Consider the following 17,117-nt stretch of genomic DNA (forward strand, 5'->3'; position numbering starts at 1 on the left):
CAAACCCAAAATAAGCTAGGATCCCACAAAAAACAAAACCAACCTTAACAGCAAACTCATACAAAATAATGTCAAGCTACTAGCTTAGATTATTTCTCACATAACTTTGAATCTCAATATACGAAAATAATGATCCTATAGTTAACTAGCCATCAGTTCTAGTGTTCTACCCTTGAACCCCATCAAAACAACTCCATTTAAAGTACATTCACATTGAAATTATCACCTTTGGTCTGGATTTAGAAATCAGATGAACAAAAAATTTGAACTTTATTTTTTTTTTGCAGGTTAAGGGTTTATTATTATTATTTTTTTTAATAGATTTTTTCTATTTTATATTGCAAATGAGGATTAGATGTTCATCTGATCACAGCTATTATATATATGGACAGCTAGAATTTGCTTTAAAAACTTTTTTTTTTTTAATAATCGCTTAAAAAACTTTTTTTTTTTTTTAATAATCCCTTTAAAAACTTTTGATACTGAAAATCGGGTGAGCGGAATAATAAAAATCTCACCCTAAAATTCAAGGCTTGCAGAGTGTTAAATGTGGCTTAACAATTCAAATTACGAGTATCAACCAATAGTGTATCAATGTTCAACTTGCTTGTAGATATAGCATGAATAAACAGCATGCACCTTTGTTTCAGTTATCAATTCAGAAGATAAAAAAAAAAATACACTATTTGACACCACTATTGAACCTAAATCTACCCAACAGCAGATGCATCAAATAAGTGCAGCACCTCTCCAACTTCTTCATGTCAAGGAAAGATTGAGAGATCGCACATGTGCTTTGAGCATCAATGGCAATGATAGAAAAGTCTCAACATTCATCAGTAACTAACTGGAATGTAAAATTCTATTCTAAAACTCGCTATGGATATCAAAACCCATTCTATTACACTTGTACATCAACAAAACAACAGCAGTTTTATGTAGCAGATATTCATATCTTGTGGAGCGGTATGAACTACCAAATATGGTGAGTGACAATAAATCTGCTCCAGAAGCAAGTCCTCTTGTCGCCAGCAGGCTGCATCTAACTTTCCCTCATATTGAGCATGCTTTTATGTAAAGCATCACATTACAAACTTCTGCCAATCTATATGCCTTCTAGGAATGCAAGGTTAGATATTTGCAATCTGCATTGTGTATCATGGCATAGCAAACTATCAATTCGCACCCCTGTAGAGAAGCATGAACATGGTATCAGATTATGTTTTAACGTATAAATTGGAAACCTCTTGAATCTTTTAAGGACTAAGTGCATTTCTAATAGAATAAAATTAAATATTTTTCAGCATCATTATGATGCAACACATCACTCATTGAACACATTTGTAAATATATTAACATGATTTTATTAACTGCATTATTAAGAACTAAGTTAATTAAGATTCCACATCGATTTTATGACAGTATGTGGAACAGCATAAAGTTCCCATGCACATCCTATAAACAGTGATTAATTAAGAAAAAAAAAAATGTCATCCAATACTTGTAAGATACAGAAAGTTTCACATGTTTCCAAAGCTTTTCAGTTGCAAACCAAACTAGATTTACGTGTGTGTCTCTCCACATTTTTAGACAGATGCTTCTAACCAAACCAAAAAAAAAAAAAAAAAAAAAAAAAAAAAAAAAAAAAACTACGGATCTATATTCTATACAGTTATAAAGCACTTAGAAAAGCAGCAAACCTGATATAATCAGCACCATTATTAAGTGTGGCTACGGTAGCAAAAATGATCTACTTGTAAGGAGCAAATACAATTGAAGAATTCTGTCCACCAAACCCAAATGAATTGGACAAAGCTGCTTTGACATCCATTCTTTCTTTCTCTGGGCCAACGAGCAACTTAGTATCCTGGTTTGAGCACCTTCAAGTTAGATGATACAATGGTACGGAACATAGTAACAAATTTACAACTCATGCCAACCAATACTCATCAAGTCTAAAAAACAACATTAATGGCAAGAAGAGCAGAAAATGAGCATGCTCAAGTAGTCAAGTGTAGTTGGATAAGCACCACGCTGTCTCTTGGCACAACAGATCATTAAAGCAACAATGAAGATAAATAAGAATTTAAGACAGACAAATCATTATCCACACTTCACAGCCATCACATTCCAGCACAACTCGTAATGCAGAATTCATAGTGGATGCAGGCAACATCTTATAAGACAAAATACAAGTCACTGAATCAAGCTATAAAATATATAGCAGCGACTGAAAAAAAATATATATACCACGCCTTCATCTGGATTTTCAAGGTTGACATTTGGATGTAGCCATCCTGTCCGTATTGCCTGTTACAACACACATATCAAGCATTAGTTAAGTGGCACTTAGCCAGATAGGTTCGAATGGAAGACTTTTTTCCAATCATCTGGTTGGGTGACCAAAAAATAAGGAGATATGTGTTAAATGATTGTAAAAGAGGAACATGAAGGTTCGAGTTAATATGACCAAGCAATCGAGTTTCGAAAATCATTTGTTCGGAATCACTATAAAGCACCTTTAGAAAAACAGTGACAATCTTCATCAATATGACCAAGGAAACCAAATCTTAAAAATATTTTGCCACTATGAGGAACTATAACGTTGATACTGGTAAACTGTTTTCTGTTAGAAGACCAGGCAAAATACAGATGATGCTAATAGCCAACAAAAAAAAAGGGTGCTTGTTTGGTTGATATGAAAATCATGGGAGATTAAACATCCTAGATAGTGGAAGATTGGGGCATTGATTAGTTGGCCAAAACATGGGAAGTGACACTTATAAAGTCCCACTTCCCACAAAAATTGAAAAATCTCTTACCTAAGTCTCCCTAGGTAAGTGAAACTTCCTGTGCAGAAATCTACTTCCCACATTCAACCAAACAACATTTTTCTTTGCTACCAAATGGCCGTTTGTTTGAACATAGGAGGTAAAATTTACAAGAAGGTTTTCCTAGGAAGTGAGAAATGTTGTTTGGATAAACATGGCCACATGAGAAGTAGAACTTCCTAGTTGCATTAACCTAGGAGGATTAAGGTAAGCAACTTCTTCCATTTTGTGGGAAGTGGGACACCCTAGGAAAGTGACTTCCCATGTATTTGCCAGCCAAACAATACCACAATCTTCTAATTCTTAGGAAATTCTAATTCCCATAATTTTCATGTCAACCAAGCAAGAATTAAGCGATTGTCTTGTTTTAGCGGATGAATATCAAGCAAAAAAAAATGGCCATTGTTTTACACTATTATAATTCCAATTAAGTTACATTTTTAGCCAAGATCCAACCAAATAGTCATATTCCTCTCCCCATGTGGAGAGAGAGGAGAGGGGGGGGGGTGTGGTCAGACTTTCTGTTCTTTTTAACCACTGAAGGTCAAGAACAAGCCATGTTGCAAATTAGATCGCATGAGATTACTAGTCCAACAATACCTGTACAGTTGCAACAGCTTCAATACCACCAGCTGCTCCAAGAAGGTGGCCAGTCATGGACTTTGAAGAGTTTATTCTCACCTGTGTATGGGAAAAAAGCTTATTAAATAAATAATCTGATTACACTGCAAAAGAGGAAATATAAAAAATAAAAAAATGTACCTCAGGATTATCACCAAAACAGCGAACCAAGGCTTGGTATTCCTTAAGATCACCATTTGGAGTTGATGTAGCATGTGCATTTATATAATTGATATCTTCCTTGGCAAGACCAGCCTCAGCTAAGGCTTTCTCAATGCAGAGTGTAACTCCAACCCCTTTAAAAAAAAGGGTAAGATAAGCAAACCAACTTTCAATTCTCCAGCTAAAAAATACATTGAAAATGCATGAGTAGGGGGCCATCAAAAGCAATAGAGCACCATGAACAGGCAGAAGTCATACAAAGTTTGTGTCATAACTAATAGAGAGGCTCAGTAGGTAAGACATATTAGCTTTTTAAATAACTACTTTTTAAAATGTGGATGTTTGCAGAAACCATAATGCAACATAATTAAGGATATCAAGTCCCTCGTACAAATTGTGGATCCAATTACACGTATTTATAGTTATTTATTCATTTTTGGTTTGATAAGAAAGAGAGTATAAACAGGACATGAAGTTTTAAAAGGGAGGGGAAAAAAGGACTTAATGTCCTTGAAGGTCAAAGTAACAATCTTTTACAAAGAAACCCAGTCCATATGAGTCTCCAAGATAAACTAGCACCTAAAACTGTATAAAAACTCCAAGCACTGTAGCCCGTAAAAAGCTAGATAAGATTTTTGCCCTTTATTAAAAACCTGGGCTCACTTTTTTCGGTCATGTAATATACACTTTTTTCTTTTACATTCTGCAACTTTTCTTGTTTTCTCTTGAACATTTTTACCTCTTCCCTCCATTTCAAACAATTATACACTAGCTTTTTGTGTGTGTGTGTGTGGGGGGGGGGGGGGGGGGGGAAGGGAAGGGGATTTGTTGCAAGTAAACAGAATGATAAGTTTGAAGGAAAAACATTGCAGGAAGAGGACCAGGTTTTATGTTACTTCTTTGAAATTTGAAAGCTTCAACAGGAAATCAACCCACCAATGGGTAGAACAAGGTATGTTTCCTCTAATTTGCCATTTTGGGCGTTCCCCTACCACTAGCTATACCTCAGTATACAGGAGTAGATGTGACAAAACTTAACCACCTACCACTAGCTAACTACTCCCTTTATTTCTAAACAATGGTTATATTTGCCATTTTGGGCGTTCCCCTATGGAATACATTTCAACTCTTTCTATTTCCAATGTAGATTCTTTTACACATTTTCCCTCATATATAAATACTTCCAATGCAGCTATTTCACCAAGATATTTTACCTACTCCCAAAGCAAATATTTCCATTATCCAATGTTTGACTTAATGCCTTAATACTTGATATATATGACATCTAATCATTGCTTTCCATTATCTTCTTTTTTTTAATAACCACATAAAATCACCAAACGTAACCATCACTTGGAACGGAGGGAGTAATAAATAAATTAACCAATTATAGTTGTGAACTAAAATAAGAATAGTCGCAGATATAAGATTAAAATAAATTGACCTTGCTCAACAAAATACAGCCCAGTGAGAAAATACAAAACATCACCAATTTTTTCATTTTTTAACCAAAATGTCTCCTTTTTTCTTGTCAAACTGGCAAGAGGCTTTATTTATACCAAAATGGCTAACTGGCCCGCCCAAATCCCCATAAATCACACAAGCAAAAACTCTGCTGTGGGAAGGGGGCAAACCCAACTCCTGGGTCCCTGACTCAACACGAATATTGTCATCCACAAATGTTAACCCACCTAACAATGAAGGAAGGTGTATGATTTTGATCATTATCGGCGTGAAAAAGCAACCAAATACAGATGCAATATGTAACGTAGTCTTACTAATCCTACAAAAAGTTAGCATTCACATAAAAACTCTCCTCTTAAAAGGAACCTCTGCTTTCCACTTTCAAAATAAAATCAGCTACAGGAAGAAGTGGAGTACTGAGGTGGCATAGTCAAGCACCCAAGAAATCCAAGTACTGAAGACTTGAAGAGTGATGATAAAAGCACAGACAATCACAGATGAAAACAGAACATAGTCTGCTTGATTGGTAGTTTCGGTCCATTGTAAATCAAAGAAAACCACACCCTAAACCCTTGCATAAGTTACCTTCTGGGTGAGGCTCAGTCACATGATAGGCATCACAAGTGAAACTACCACCCAAAAATTCTGCATAGATTTCAGCACCTCTTGCCTGCAAAATAAGAATGCAATCCTGTTAGCATGCAAAAACAATTGATCCCAAGTGATTAAAATTCATTAAGCAATTGTCAAGAGCTACTATACCAGAGCATGTTCTAATTCTTCCAGAAGCAAAACACCAGCACCTTCCCCCATGACAAACCCATCACGATTCTGAGGACACAAAATCCAATTAAAGTAAAGTTAAACATCCTTCTGTATCCACTAAAATGCCAGAATTTATCTTTCAGACTGGGTCTTGCACATATGAAAAAAAATATTTTAGCAGTATAGGCCACAAATACTTTCCAAGGTTGCTAGTTTATTCAGGAAGTACAATCTGATCCACATACATATGATCAGCCAAGAACAAAACAAGGACAAAAGAATATCACAACAAGTTTCTAATAAAACAATGAAATAGATCATACAATATCCCAAGGGCGCGATGCTTTGGTAGGATCACTGTTCCTCTGTGAAAGTGCTTTGCAAGCTACAAATCCTCCCAAGCCTGTTTGAAAATTTAAAATAATAGATAGGTAAGTATACAAAATGAATCAGACCAAACTAATGAAAGATCAGAAAGGTCAACACACATACCAATCGGTATTATTGCTGCATCTGAGCCACCACAGAGCATCAAATCCTACATTCTCTCAATAGATATCAGGAAAAGTTCAATATGAATAGATGAAAATAAACAAACACTAGATTCCAAAAAGTCAGTATACAGGATTTCTTACAGCTTCCCCTCTAATTATATGGTTTGCTGCACTAAGTATACAAAAGTTGCTAGTTGCACAAGCAGTAGAGATTGAATAATTTGGGCCCATCCACCCCTGTGGTTTAAGATAACAACCAACAATCATCAAGAGAACATTACAAAGTCAGAACATGTTTTTTCAATAGCTGTAAAAAACAACTGACCAAGTCCATTGCCAGCATGGCAGATCCCATATTTGTTGTTGCAAATGGCACACAAAAAGGATTCATCTTCTTGTATGAAATACGGAGAGCTTCTATTGCATCATTAAAAACCTGCTCAGTTTCAAACACAGCCTAATGTCAAGGAAGTATTAAGCAACAGTGGCATGACTGCATTAGAGACAATCTCTATCGCATTAGGTAGGTAATGTGAATATAGCCCTCATGCAAATATCACGGTGACACAAGCTCAACTTAACTGAATGTTTTCTTTCATTTCCTAATAAACATTCAAGAAAAACTAGCTTCCAGCCTTAAACAGCAGCATTAATCTCGTTGAGGAGGAGCGACAGACTAAGAGGTTAAACACTCTCCTCAACAGAGGCTCAAGACAATGTAGGGTCAGAACAAGTATGTTGCTGAGGGCCCCTGGGGTCAATAGTAATCACTCTCATGGTGAATGATTATATGCTTAAACAAAATATTGTACCTTCATGCCACCCATTGCAGAACCAATCAGAACACCACATTTTGTTTTGTTTATGTCATTCATGATTTCCTCTGTAAGTCCAGCATCCACCAAGGCTTTCTTTCCAGCAGTAAGCATGTAGAGCATGAACTTGTCCATTCTCTTCGAAAGCTTAGGTGCAACCCAACCTTCAGTAGAAAAAGACTTGATTTCTCCAGCAATTCTCTGCAAACAATATAAAGAAAATAAAAGAAAATAAATTGTGGCTACAGGTTTTCAGCGGAAGAATTCGACACGTGCAATGCAAAGGAAGACAGTCAACATACTGTAGGGAAACTGGCACAATCAAAAGTCTCTATCTCACTTATGCCGCTGACACCCTCAAGTAAATTATTGTAGAAGACACCTATTTCATGTCCTAACGGGGAAACCACTCCCATCCCTGTCACAACTACTCGCCTCTGTTTTGTAACAGGCTTCTTATTAGTTGTAACTTCCATTGAAGGCTCAACTGCCACAGCCATGGCTTTTCCTGAAACACAGAGAAAGACTATTAATAGACAAGTAACAAGAATTTTGTCCTTTTCATGATACTGAGCCAAGTACCAGGAAGATCAAACAGCTAGAGAAACTTAGCAAAGTTACACGTTCATTCAGTCAGGTACTACCACAGAATATATAACTATTGTATATTGGGAAGCCTTTAAACCCAAAAAAGATAAACAACAAAATTCACATCCTATTAAGTAGATTTCAAAAAACAAGGCCCATGAGCCCAATCACACCTCTCGTTATAGGAACGCATCTCCTGGTAAAGAAAGGTCTTTTTAGTGTTCTAAAATTATTTCTGCATGCTCCTTTATCATAGCATAAATACTATTGTGACTAAACAATACTATTAGTAGCTCCAGGACCCACCAAGGGCTCAAGCTAGTATTTATTTGAATTGCAGGCCTCACTAAGCCACAGCTCAAGTTCATTTGCAATGAGCTCTGACTACTCAGGGTACTGAAACTTAGGATGAAAGCTATTCTTTCTATTTCTAAAAAATAAAATCTTCTTGCTTTTTAAAATTGAACTTTGACAAAAGAAATACTCTAAAATTATATGGTAATTATTATATACTACGTATCTATTTCCACATGCAAAAGCATACATATATTATTTATTTATATATTTTTTGTCATTTTTAAAGATTTTCACGTCCAAAGCTCGACATCAAAGAGTGAACACATCATACATTTAGAAATGTGGGAAGTAAAACCATAAAAGTCAAACACATGCATCAGACTTATAATAGATCATTCTGTTAATTAGGAGTATTGCAAGGGGTCATTTATTGGTCATACTTATGTACACTAGACTGTGAAACCCTGGAAGCAATCGATAACATTACTATTTTGCTTCACTCATTCACATTTCTGTTTTACCCCTCTTCTCAAACTTCAAAGAAGCTACTCAACTCAGCTTGATTTCCAATAGTACAAAACAACCAAGCTCAAGTGGAATCACAAATTTAAACCATAAATGAACTCACTCGACAAGGCTCTTACTATTGGGTGTGGGTGGACGGGTAGATATTTGAGGGGTAGGGAAAAAGACTAGATGTAGTGAGGCCGTGAGGGTCAGCTAGATGCAATTCTCTATAGAGGATGCATTTATTCAGATAAATACTTCTATAGAGTTCTATTCTGTAATTCATTTATCCCATACTAGATAAATGTGCATCAATATCATGATCCAAAGCCAATTCTTGCTAAAGAATTGAAGAATTCAAGAAAAAAAAGTCCCTATAAAATCAAATAAAAACACCCACATCAAATGATTACCTCTAAGGTTTTACACTCATCAAAGAAGAATAAATTAAATCCAAGGCCAAGCAACTAGGCCAGCCAATTCTAGAAATGTAAGTAAAAAACCAAGGCAATTTTCATATTAGCAACAATCTCCACCCTAGGTAGTTGTCACGTCTGAGAAACTATAATAAAAAATGAATGACTTGAATGAGCCTTCACAATTGCTAAACTGACAGCGTAAATTAATCAACATAGTCTCTCCGAAACCTAGCAAACATCAATTGCTCCTAAGTCCTACCAACCATCCTCAAATTCGCCAAAAGATGGCAAAATGCCAGGCAAAAAGGAAGCAGAGTAGATACATTTATCCCATCTCATGCACAATAAGATTCTCACTCCATACTAACAGATAACAGCAACATCATCCAAAAGTACAAAACTCCCTCACACAAATTGCATAAACAGGTTTGACATAGTCACACTTCACTAATTTTTACAAGGGACAAAAACATGTCATCCTTGATGTCAATTATAATATTGCCTCGTATAACACGCCTCTACACTCAACAAACACAGATACTTGATCTTCAGTTATTCAAGAATCTAAGGAAAAACCCCATGATTACATAAACAAGTCACAACAAATAAGATCATCAACAAAATCATAAATTATCAAATATGATCAAAATCATTCAAATAAAAAAAATAAAAAAATAAATAAATAAATAAAAAAAAAAAACCCCCCACATTGGAAATATCAATAAAAACTTAAATCCAATAAAACCCATTAAAATTACTTCAAGAAATAATCAAAAAAATTTCCAATAAACTCCATTGGTATACCTGAATGTAGAGCTCGATAACTCCGCCTTTGCCTTCTATTCATGTACCCAAAATTGGATCCAAAAATAGAAGAAAACCCACGAAAATCACCATTATTAATACCAAGATTATAAAAACTACCATTATTATAATATTCATCACAAGGTTCAAATGCCTTTAACATCTTAGCATTGCATTTAAACTCCATTGCTCTTTTCTTGCGACTTCTTGAGGAGAGAGAAGATGCGCCAACATCTCTTCCACCACCGCCGCAACCCACGGACATGCACGCCGCCACCAGCCACGTGCACAGTGGTGTCCCCACCGTGTACGCCGCCATGAAAACGAAAGAATCAAGCTTTTTTTTTTCCTTTTTTTCTCTCTCTTACTTAGTAGTGGAAATTAATATTTTTTGACAGATTATATAGTGATTATCGAAATTAAAGAAATACCCAGAAAGCTAAAAATTGTGGGGTTTTTGAAAAATAAATGAGAGCATTGAAGAGAGAGAAAAAGGGTGGTTGTGACTAGATTCAATCTGCGGAAGATAATGGCAGTTGAAAAAATCACACTCTATAAAATGTATTTTATTTTTTACCCTTTTTATTTTAATTTTTGAGGGTATTTGAATTTGATCGATATTTAATTAAATGTTTTTTTTTTTTTGGTGGAATTAAAATGTTTATGTTTTTCTGGAAAGAGCAATTGGAGAGAAGAAAATGAAGAAACCCAGAAAAGAACAAGAGGAGCCAAGTGTCCTGTGATTTGTGAGAACCCTAGATATCTGATAATTTTATTGTTTATAATATTATTTTTGTTGTTATATTATTACAAACTTTATAATATAAAAATAAAATTATACTATAGCAAAAGGATCTGTGTACCAGAAATTTTGATAGATTATGATATGATGACTTTATATTACGATATTAACAATGCTCTCTCAGTTAGTTTCTGATTCTTGGCAAATGCCAAATGGCAGCCCTTGGTTTTTTTTCATTATTTATTAATTATTGTTTCGATAATTTTATTTTTATTTTTTTATTTTTTTTTACAAATGTTTCGATAAATTGACCAAGAAATTATTTACGGAGTTATAGTTTTACTGATGTTTATGTATTTCACTATTTTCCAAGGAAATTTTATAGTATATACTTCTACTATATATTAAAACTTACAGTAGTTAATGCCTTTCTTAAAATTAACAAAAAAAAAATCTAATTTTTTTTTTTTTGATCCAAGTGAGGATAACATCCAAGAAAAAGAAAAAAGAACGGAAAGCAAAACAAGATAAACAGAAAAGAAAGAATAAGAAAAAGAACACAGAACCTCAGGTGAGGACACAAGCCTACCGCGTAACTAGGCGAGGCCTAGCTACTCCTCTTGCATCCTCATCTAAAATTCTCCCTAATTATAGAGGAATGAAATTTACAATACAAAAGATAGAGTCTTGCACAACTCCCCGGTTAGCCAACCAATCCGCCGCTCGATTCCCTTCCCTGTAGATGTGAGCCACTCTCACTTCCCAACTGTCATTTTGAAGCATTCGTAGACATTCTTTGATCTCATGTATGTTTTCCCCTCCACTAGCTTCTCCTTTTTGCAAAATTTGAACACAAGCCAAATTGTCCAGTTGCACCTCAAGTTTCTTTATTTGGAGGTTCTGAGCAAGGTGTAGACCCTTCACAAGTGCTAAGATCTCAGCTCGCATTGTTGTGCACCTGCCAAAGTTAGCAGTGAAACCCGAGATAAACCGTCCCTCGTGATTGCGAATGATGCCCCCTCCACCTGCTGGGCCAGGACACCCTTTAGCTGCTCTATCACAATTAAGAACATACTCATCCAAATTAGGGGGGTGCCAAGAGATATTTGCTGTAGTCTGCTGCCTTAGTGATTGGTCTGACTTAGTACCGCATTGTGTGAGGCTACGTTTTGTTTCTTCGACCCTTATCCTAAGAAACGCTCCAACATCCACTGGAATTTCATCTTTCCTATTGAATACTTGGCAATTACGCCACCTCCATATCCACCAGGTGGCTATACCAAAGATGGTAGGCCAATCTTCAGCCATGTGAGCCTCGGTACCAGCAAGATTTACCTCAAGCCACTCTTTAATAGAGCCATGAAAGAATTGGGCAAAATGGGTAGGCTGAATCAGTTTACGCCACACCATTCTCGCAGCTGGGCAGTCACGAAGAGTGTGTAGCGTAGACTCGTCATGTGTACCACATATGTGGCATGCTGGGGATTCAGTGAGACTACGCTTGTATAAATGCAGGTTGCAAAGTATACGATTATGACAGGCAATCCAAAGAAATGCTCGTATCCTCTGTTGTACAGGGGCTTTCCAAACTAGATCCCAGCAGCTTTCATCAAGAGAATCACTTTCTTGTCTCATGATTCTCATGGTGGATTTAATCGTAAACTTTCCTTTGGAATTACCCTTCCAATAGACCAAATCACCTATACTTGGGTCAATTTTGAGCTCATGATTCTGTATTTTCTTAAGGGCTTCTTCTGGTAGATATGGTGCAAAAATATTCCATCTCCACCCACTATTATCCTCCCACATTTCAGCCACTGTTGCAAAAAAAATTTAATTAATGTCTCAGTTATGCTCGAATTTTTAAAATAATACGGAGTACTTGGTGAAATAAATTAGAATTAAGTCAAATATAGAGTGGTTATCATTGCAAAAACATGTTTTTTTAATAGACAATCACAAGGAAAGGACCTACTTCTTAGTTTATTCAAAAGATACTCGTAAAATGTAAGTATTTTAATTCTTAGGCTACATTGTTGACGAAAATGCTTTTTGAAAAATATAAAATAGTTTAATTATTTTTAAAACAAATTTTAGTCTAATTCAAAAGATACTCGTAAAATGTAAGTATTTTAATTCGTATACTACATTGTTGACGAAAATGCTTTTTTTTTTTTTTTTTTTTTTTTTTTTTTTTTTTTTTTACGAAAATGCTTTTTGAAAAGTATAAAATAGTTTAATTATTTTTAAAACAAATTTTTGTAAAAAAAAAAATAAAAAGAAAGAAAAGGTTTAGGAGGAAAAATTCCCCCAAAAAAAATTCCGTTTTAGTACATACTAGTAAGTATAGATATTTTTAAATGGCTGACGAGAAAAACCTGAACAAACCTACAACCCTCTCAGTTTTTTGGTTGAGTGTTTGCGTGTCAGTTACTTGAGACTTGCAATTAGATAAGGATGAATAAGGGAATCCCTAATCCTAAATACTCTTACTTGATAATATTTGAATCTCAAACCCCTAAGATATGAGTGCAGAACTGTAGACAATATTTCAAACACTAACTTTGAGCCCCACTATAATCATGCATTTAAGCATGGTTGCATCCAAAAGGAAAGAAGGTAGAGATAAAAGAGTCGCCGACAAGTTTTAGGAACTTGTAAACCTTTCACGGGTGTGAAGGTTACACCCCAATCACGATCACGGAAATCGCTAACTCCATAGTGGTCTGGAACCATGACTGGATATTCGGGGATGATGGTACGAATCCAACCTAAAAGAGATTGAACCCGCCCTAAATCGGCCTCTACTTAATTCTTATGATATTCATGTGCGTTTTCCGATCAACATACATACAACAAGTTAATCCTAAACCTATTTAATCTATATTGGTTGATTATTAATGCACAAATAAATTTATTATTGACGATCACATAAATAAAAATCACATTAAACCTAAAACAAATTATTAATTATCTTATTAGACGTGATTCAAGTACAAATTCCTTTTAAACCTGCAGAAGGGGCGTGATCAAGCAATAACAATAAATCATGAATAATCAAGCAATGTAATAATTAATGACATAACAAATCATCATATAATCATCATTAATATAATAATTAGCAAGATTCTATGCATGATACTAAACAGATTAATACAAACCCTGGCATGTCACTAAGTAATAAAAATCAAAGCTTTAGCCTAAACATGATACTAGAAAGCAACATGTTATTAGGAATATTAAAAGCATCCTAACACGATACTAGGAATTAAAATAAACGTCCTAACATGATACTAAGAATTAAAATAATATTCTAAGCATAATTTCTATATCAAAAACGAGGAATAAGAATAGTAAATTTACTCACTTTGATGTCTCGTATCTCTTTCTATTAAAACAATACACACGTTAGTAACTTTAAGAAAGATCAAATCAAACCAAACAAATCAAATAAGAATTGAAATATAGATTAGGGACCAAACCCTCAGAAATATCAACTTTTCATGTTGAGGTCAAAGGCAACTACGAGAAGGACTTGGAGTGTTCAAGTCTCGCAAAGGTCGTATGGTGTGTGATGTGTTTATGCTAAAGCTAAGAAAGAAAGAGAGAGAAGAAAGCTTAGAGAGGGAATAGATGATTATTGTTGGTAATCAAGCTTGTTGATGATTGAAAATGGGGGAAAACGACCTTATTTATAGGAAAAAACGAGAGGAAAAAAAAAATCAGAAAAAAGAGTCAGAATCAGAGTAAAACGTCTTTCATCGCGTAACGATAATGGTTACGTTGCAGCGCGATGCTTATATCGCTGCGCGATATTAGCATCGCTGCGCGATATTAGCATCGCTGTGCGATATTTCCATCGCTACGCGATGCTTTTTAGAAGATAAGATCCATACGGAATCCGACTTCCAATCAAATTGGGTTAGTCGAATATCTGTATTTATCCTTATTTTATCAGAATTAAATCTATTAAAAACAAGTGTTTTATCTGATATAAAATCCTTAGTCTTTATCTTTTTAAAAAGAGGGTAAATTAGAACCTTCTAGAAGATTCTAGAAGTTAATAATAAATGCTAATGGGATTAGGAATGAATTAAGGGTAATGGACCCTCCACATGGTCATTGGGTCGTAGGTAAGGCTCAGTTTGGGCCCAGTTTAGTATTCCGGCCATAACTCATTCGTTATAACTCGGATTTGGGCTTATAATATATCGTTCGAAAGCTCTTTTCAAACCCCATCCAACTGCACAATTATTGAACCTAGATTATGGACCAAAATAAGTTGGTTTGGACGTTTTTATAAAGATGACATGAAATGAATGATTTCAAGAACACGAAATGGACTATTTTGGGTATAAAGGCATGAAATAAATGATTTTAGATTAAAACATTTAAGGAAAGATTAGAAATGGTCAAGGTTAAAGGAAATTCACGAGACTCTTCAACTATTCACCTAACTCGATAATCAAAGACGTGAAAGGTACTCGTCACTGGGTTTGGTTTTTGGGGAGACACAATCAGGTGTCTACAGAAGCCTCCACTTTGACTGAGTTTTGAGAAACGTAAGTTTCAAAAACAAAAGTCAAAGTAGATCGATAGGGACAAAGAATGATTCAGAACGTTTTGCGATCCTAAATCATTCATTTAACGTCGATACCTGCAGAAAAGCGTTAGTTCTAAAAAAAAAGGAGTTAGAAACGCATATCTTGCACCGTCGAGTACACGTCTCGGGGTGACATCTTGTCAGATCAAATTTATTCTTTTTGACAACCTCCACAATCCTAGCGAAAGCCATCGAACACCGCTACATCATGAACCGCCTTCTCAAATTAAGGTGACAACCTCCATAATCATAGCGAACGTCGATGAAGACTGCTTCATCTCGTGCCATCTTCTCAAATCAGGCGACAACCTCCACAATCTTAGCAAAAGCCGTTGAAGATCGCCCATCTCGCGCCATCTTCTCAAATCAAGTGACAACTAACCTCCACGATCTTAGAGAAATTCGTCGAAGATCGCCCATCTCGTGCCATCTTCTCAAATGAGGTGACAACCTCCACAATCTTAGCGAAAGCCGTCGAAGATCGCCCATCTTGTGCCATCTTCTCAAATCAGGTGACAACCTCCACAATCTTAGCGAAAACCGTCGAAAATGTAACACCCCCAAATCTCCCTCTACGGAAATACTAGTATAATACGTATAATTATATCGTAGAGACAGACTTAGGCGTATTACCGTCGAGTGATTACGTAAGGCTACTCAAAATACTTAACTCATTAACAAAACTTGCAACGAAAACTCAACTTTCTTTAATTAATACTTATACAAATAGTAACATTGTTATGAGTACTCAAAATAAAGACAAGACCAATATTCCTAAACTAGGTGAAGCAAATCTAGGGACTCCCATATGCTCATTCATGACTCCACCTGAAAATAGCCAACACTGCTTACCATTACGGTAAACTGGGCGAACCAAAACAAATAGGAAATACGGATTAGCAAAATATGCTAAGTACGATAAGTGCAAGATAAGTAAATTCAATTTATTTGCAAACATGCTTTTAAAACCAATTCCAATAATTAATCCAATTAATTCCAAAACTCATGTTTCAAAACCAATTCTCAATAATTCAATAATTCGACGAAACGATTTATAAAACTAATTCCAATAATTCAATATTTCAATAATCAATTCAATACAACCAATTCCTCTTTTTAAAACCAATTCCTCGCCCAATTGTGCACACCCCCCAAGTTAGTCTCCTAATATTGCAAGGCTATTCTTGAGGAAAGACTTGGTCATACAAAGTCCAAAGTCTTATCAACCAAATCCGCATAGTAAGATTACTAACAACATTCTTGTAAAGCTTTAATAAATAATTTAATAAAATTCCTCTTTCAATGAAATCAACCTTTATAATAGGTTAACTCAAAACTCCTTTTTTTTTAATTCAACGTGCTTTCAAAATCAACCTTTTAATAAATACTTGAGAATTAAATCTCATATAAATAACTTTTCAAAATCAATAACTCTTCCTTGGAAAAACCTTTTTAAAAACTCTTTAAAACAATCCAACATACTTTTTTTTTTGTTTAAAAACCAAATTCCTGTAAACATAATAAATAATTTCAAACCATTCAAAATATGACATTAAAATCAATCCTTCAAAAAATACATTTATTAAAATAAATATTAAAATCAATACCTCCAAACATATTCTATTTCATAAATCATGATTCAAATCAATTTAATTCAATCACCAATAAAATCATATAAAACATGTTATTCAAACCAATCACTTTCGAAGGTATCTAGCCACCTAAACATACCTTGATTCCAAATATTAATCAACACTTTGCATTCTCAAAGTTCAATCACGAATACACCTTGCAATTAACATAACCATAAGGTTATCACAACATCTTTATACATAAACTCAAATCTAATGTGCATGGTGTTTCGGTGTTTTTGGAGTCCCTCGAGAGAGTTACAATTCTGGGAATGCGCGCCGACTGTCTGTACCTACAAAACCATGAAACTCCGGTTGGGTGGAGTTTCGCCTCCGACGATCAAGTTAGAAAGTCTTCGAATGTGTAAAAGTGC

At 35.0% G+C, this 17,117-nt stretch overlaps 1 protein-coding gene across 1 annotated transcript; it reads right to left on the bottom strand.

Annotated features, from left to right (window-relative positions):
- Positions 1 to 548: 548 nt before the first annotated feature.
- LOC110721806 (3-oxoacyl-[acyl-carrier-protein] synthase II, chloroplastic-like) lies at positions 549 to 10,504 on the bottom strand. Its single transcript, XM_021901003.1, has 14 exons — positions 9,768 to 10,504; positions 7,455 to 7,660; positions 7,150 to 7,353; positions 6,663 to 6,773; positions 6,479 to 6,574; positions 6,336 to 6,381; positions 6,167 to 6,246; positions 5,841 to 5,909; positions 5,664 to 5,748; positions 3,594 to 3,748; positions 3,432 to 3,512; positions 2,251 to 2,310; positions 1,701 to 1,867; positions 549 to 1,188 (listed from the first exon to the last, which is right to left on the bottom strand). The coding sequence occupies exons 1-13, from the start codon at positions 10,084 to 10,086 to the stop codon at positions 1,751 to 1,753; spliced, it is 1,629 nt and encodes a 542-aa protein (XP_021756695.1). The 5' UTR covers positions 10,087 to 10,504; the 3' UTR covers positions 549 to 1,188; positions 1,701 to 1,750.
- Between the last annotated feature and the right edge of the window lie 6,613 nt (positions 10,505 to 17,117).

Source organism: Chenopodium quinoa, unplaced genomic scaffold, assembly GCF_001683475.1.
Source record: "Chenopodium quinoa cultivar QQ74 unplaced genomic scaffold, ASM168347v1, whole genome shotgun sequence".
In the NCBI taxonomy this organism is placed as follows: Eukaryota; Viridiplantae; Streptophyta; class Magnoliopsida; order Caryophyllales; family Amaranthaceae; genus Chenopodium; species Chenopodium quinoa.

Bases quoted from the DNA above. Each gene is read 5' to 3' on its own strand.
- LOC110721806 (XM_021901003.1), bottom strand. From the start codon at position 10,086: ATGGCGGCGTACACGGTGGGGACACCACTGTGCACGTGGCTGGTGGCG. The intron at 7,661-9,767 runs GTATACCAATGG...TCTGTGTTTCAG, and splicing joins TTATCGAGCTCTACATTCAG to GAAAAGCCATGGCTGTGGCA. The intron at 2,311-3,431 runs GTATTGTTGGAC...GTGTTGTAACAG, and splicing joins AAGCTGTTGCAACTGTACAG to GCAATACGGACAGGATGGCT.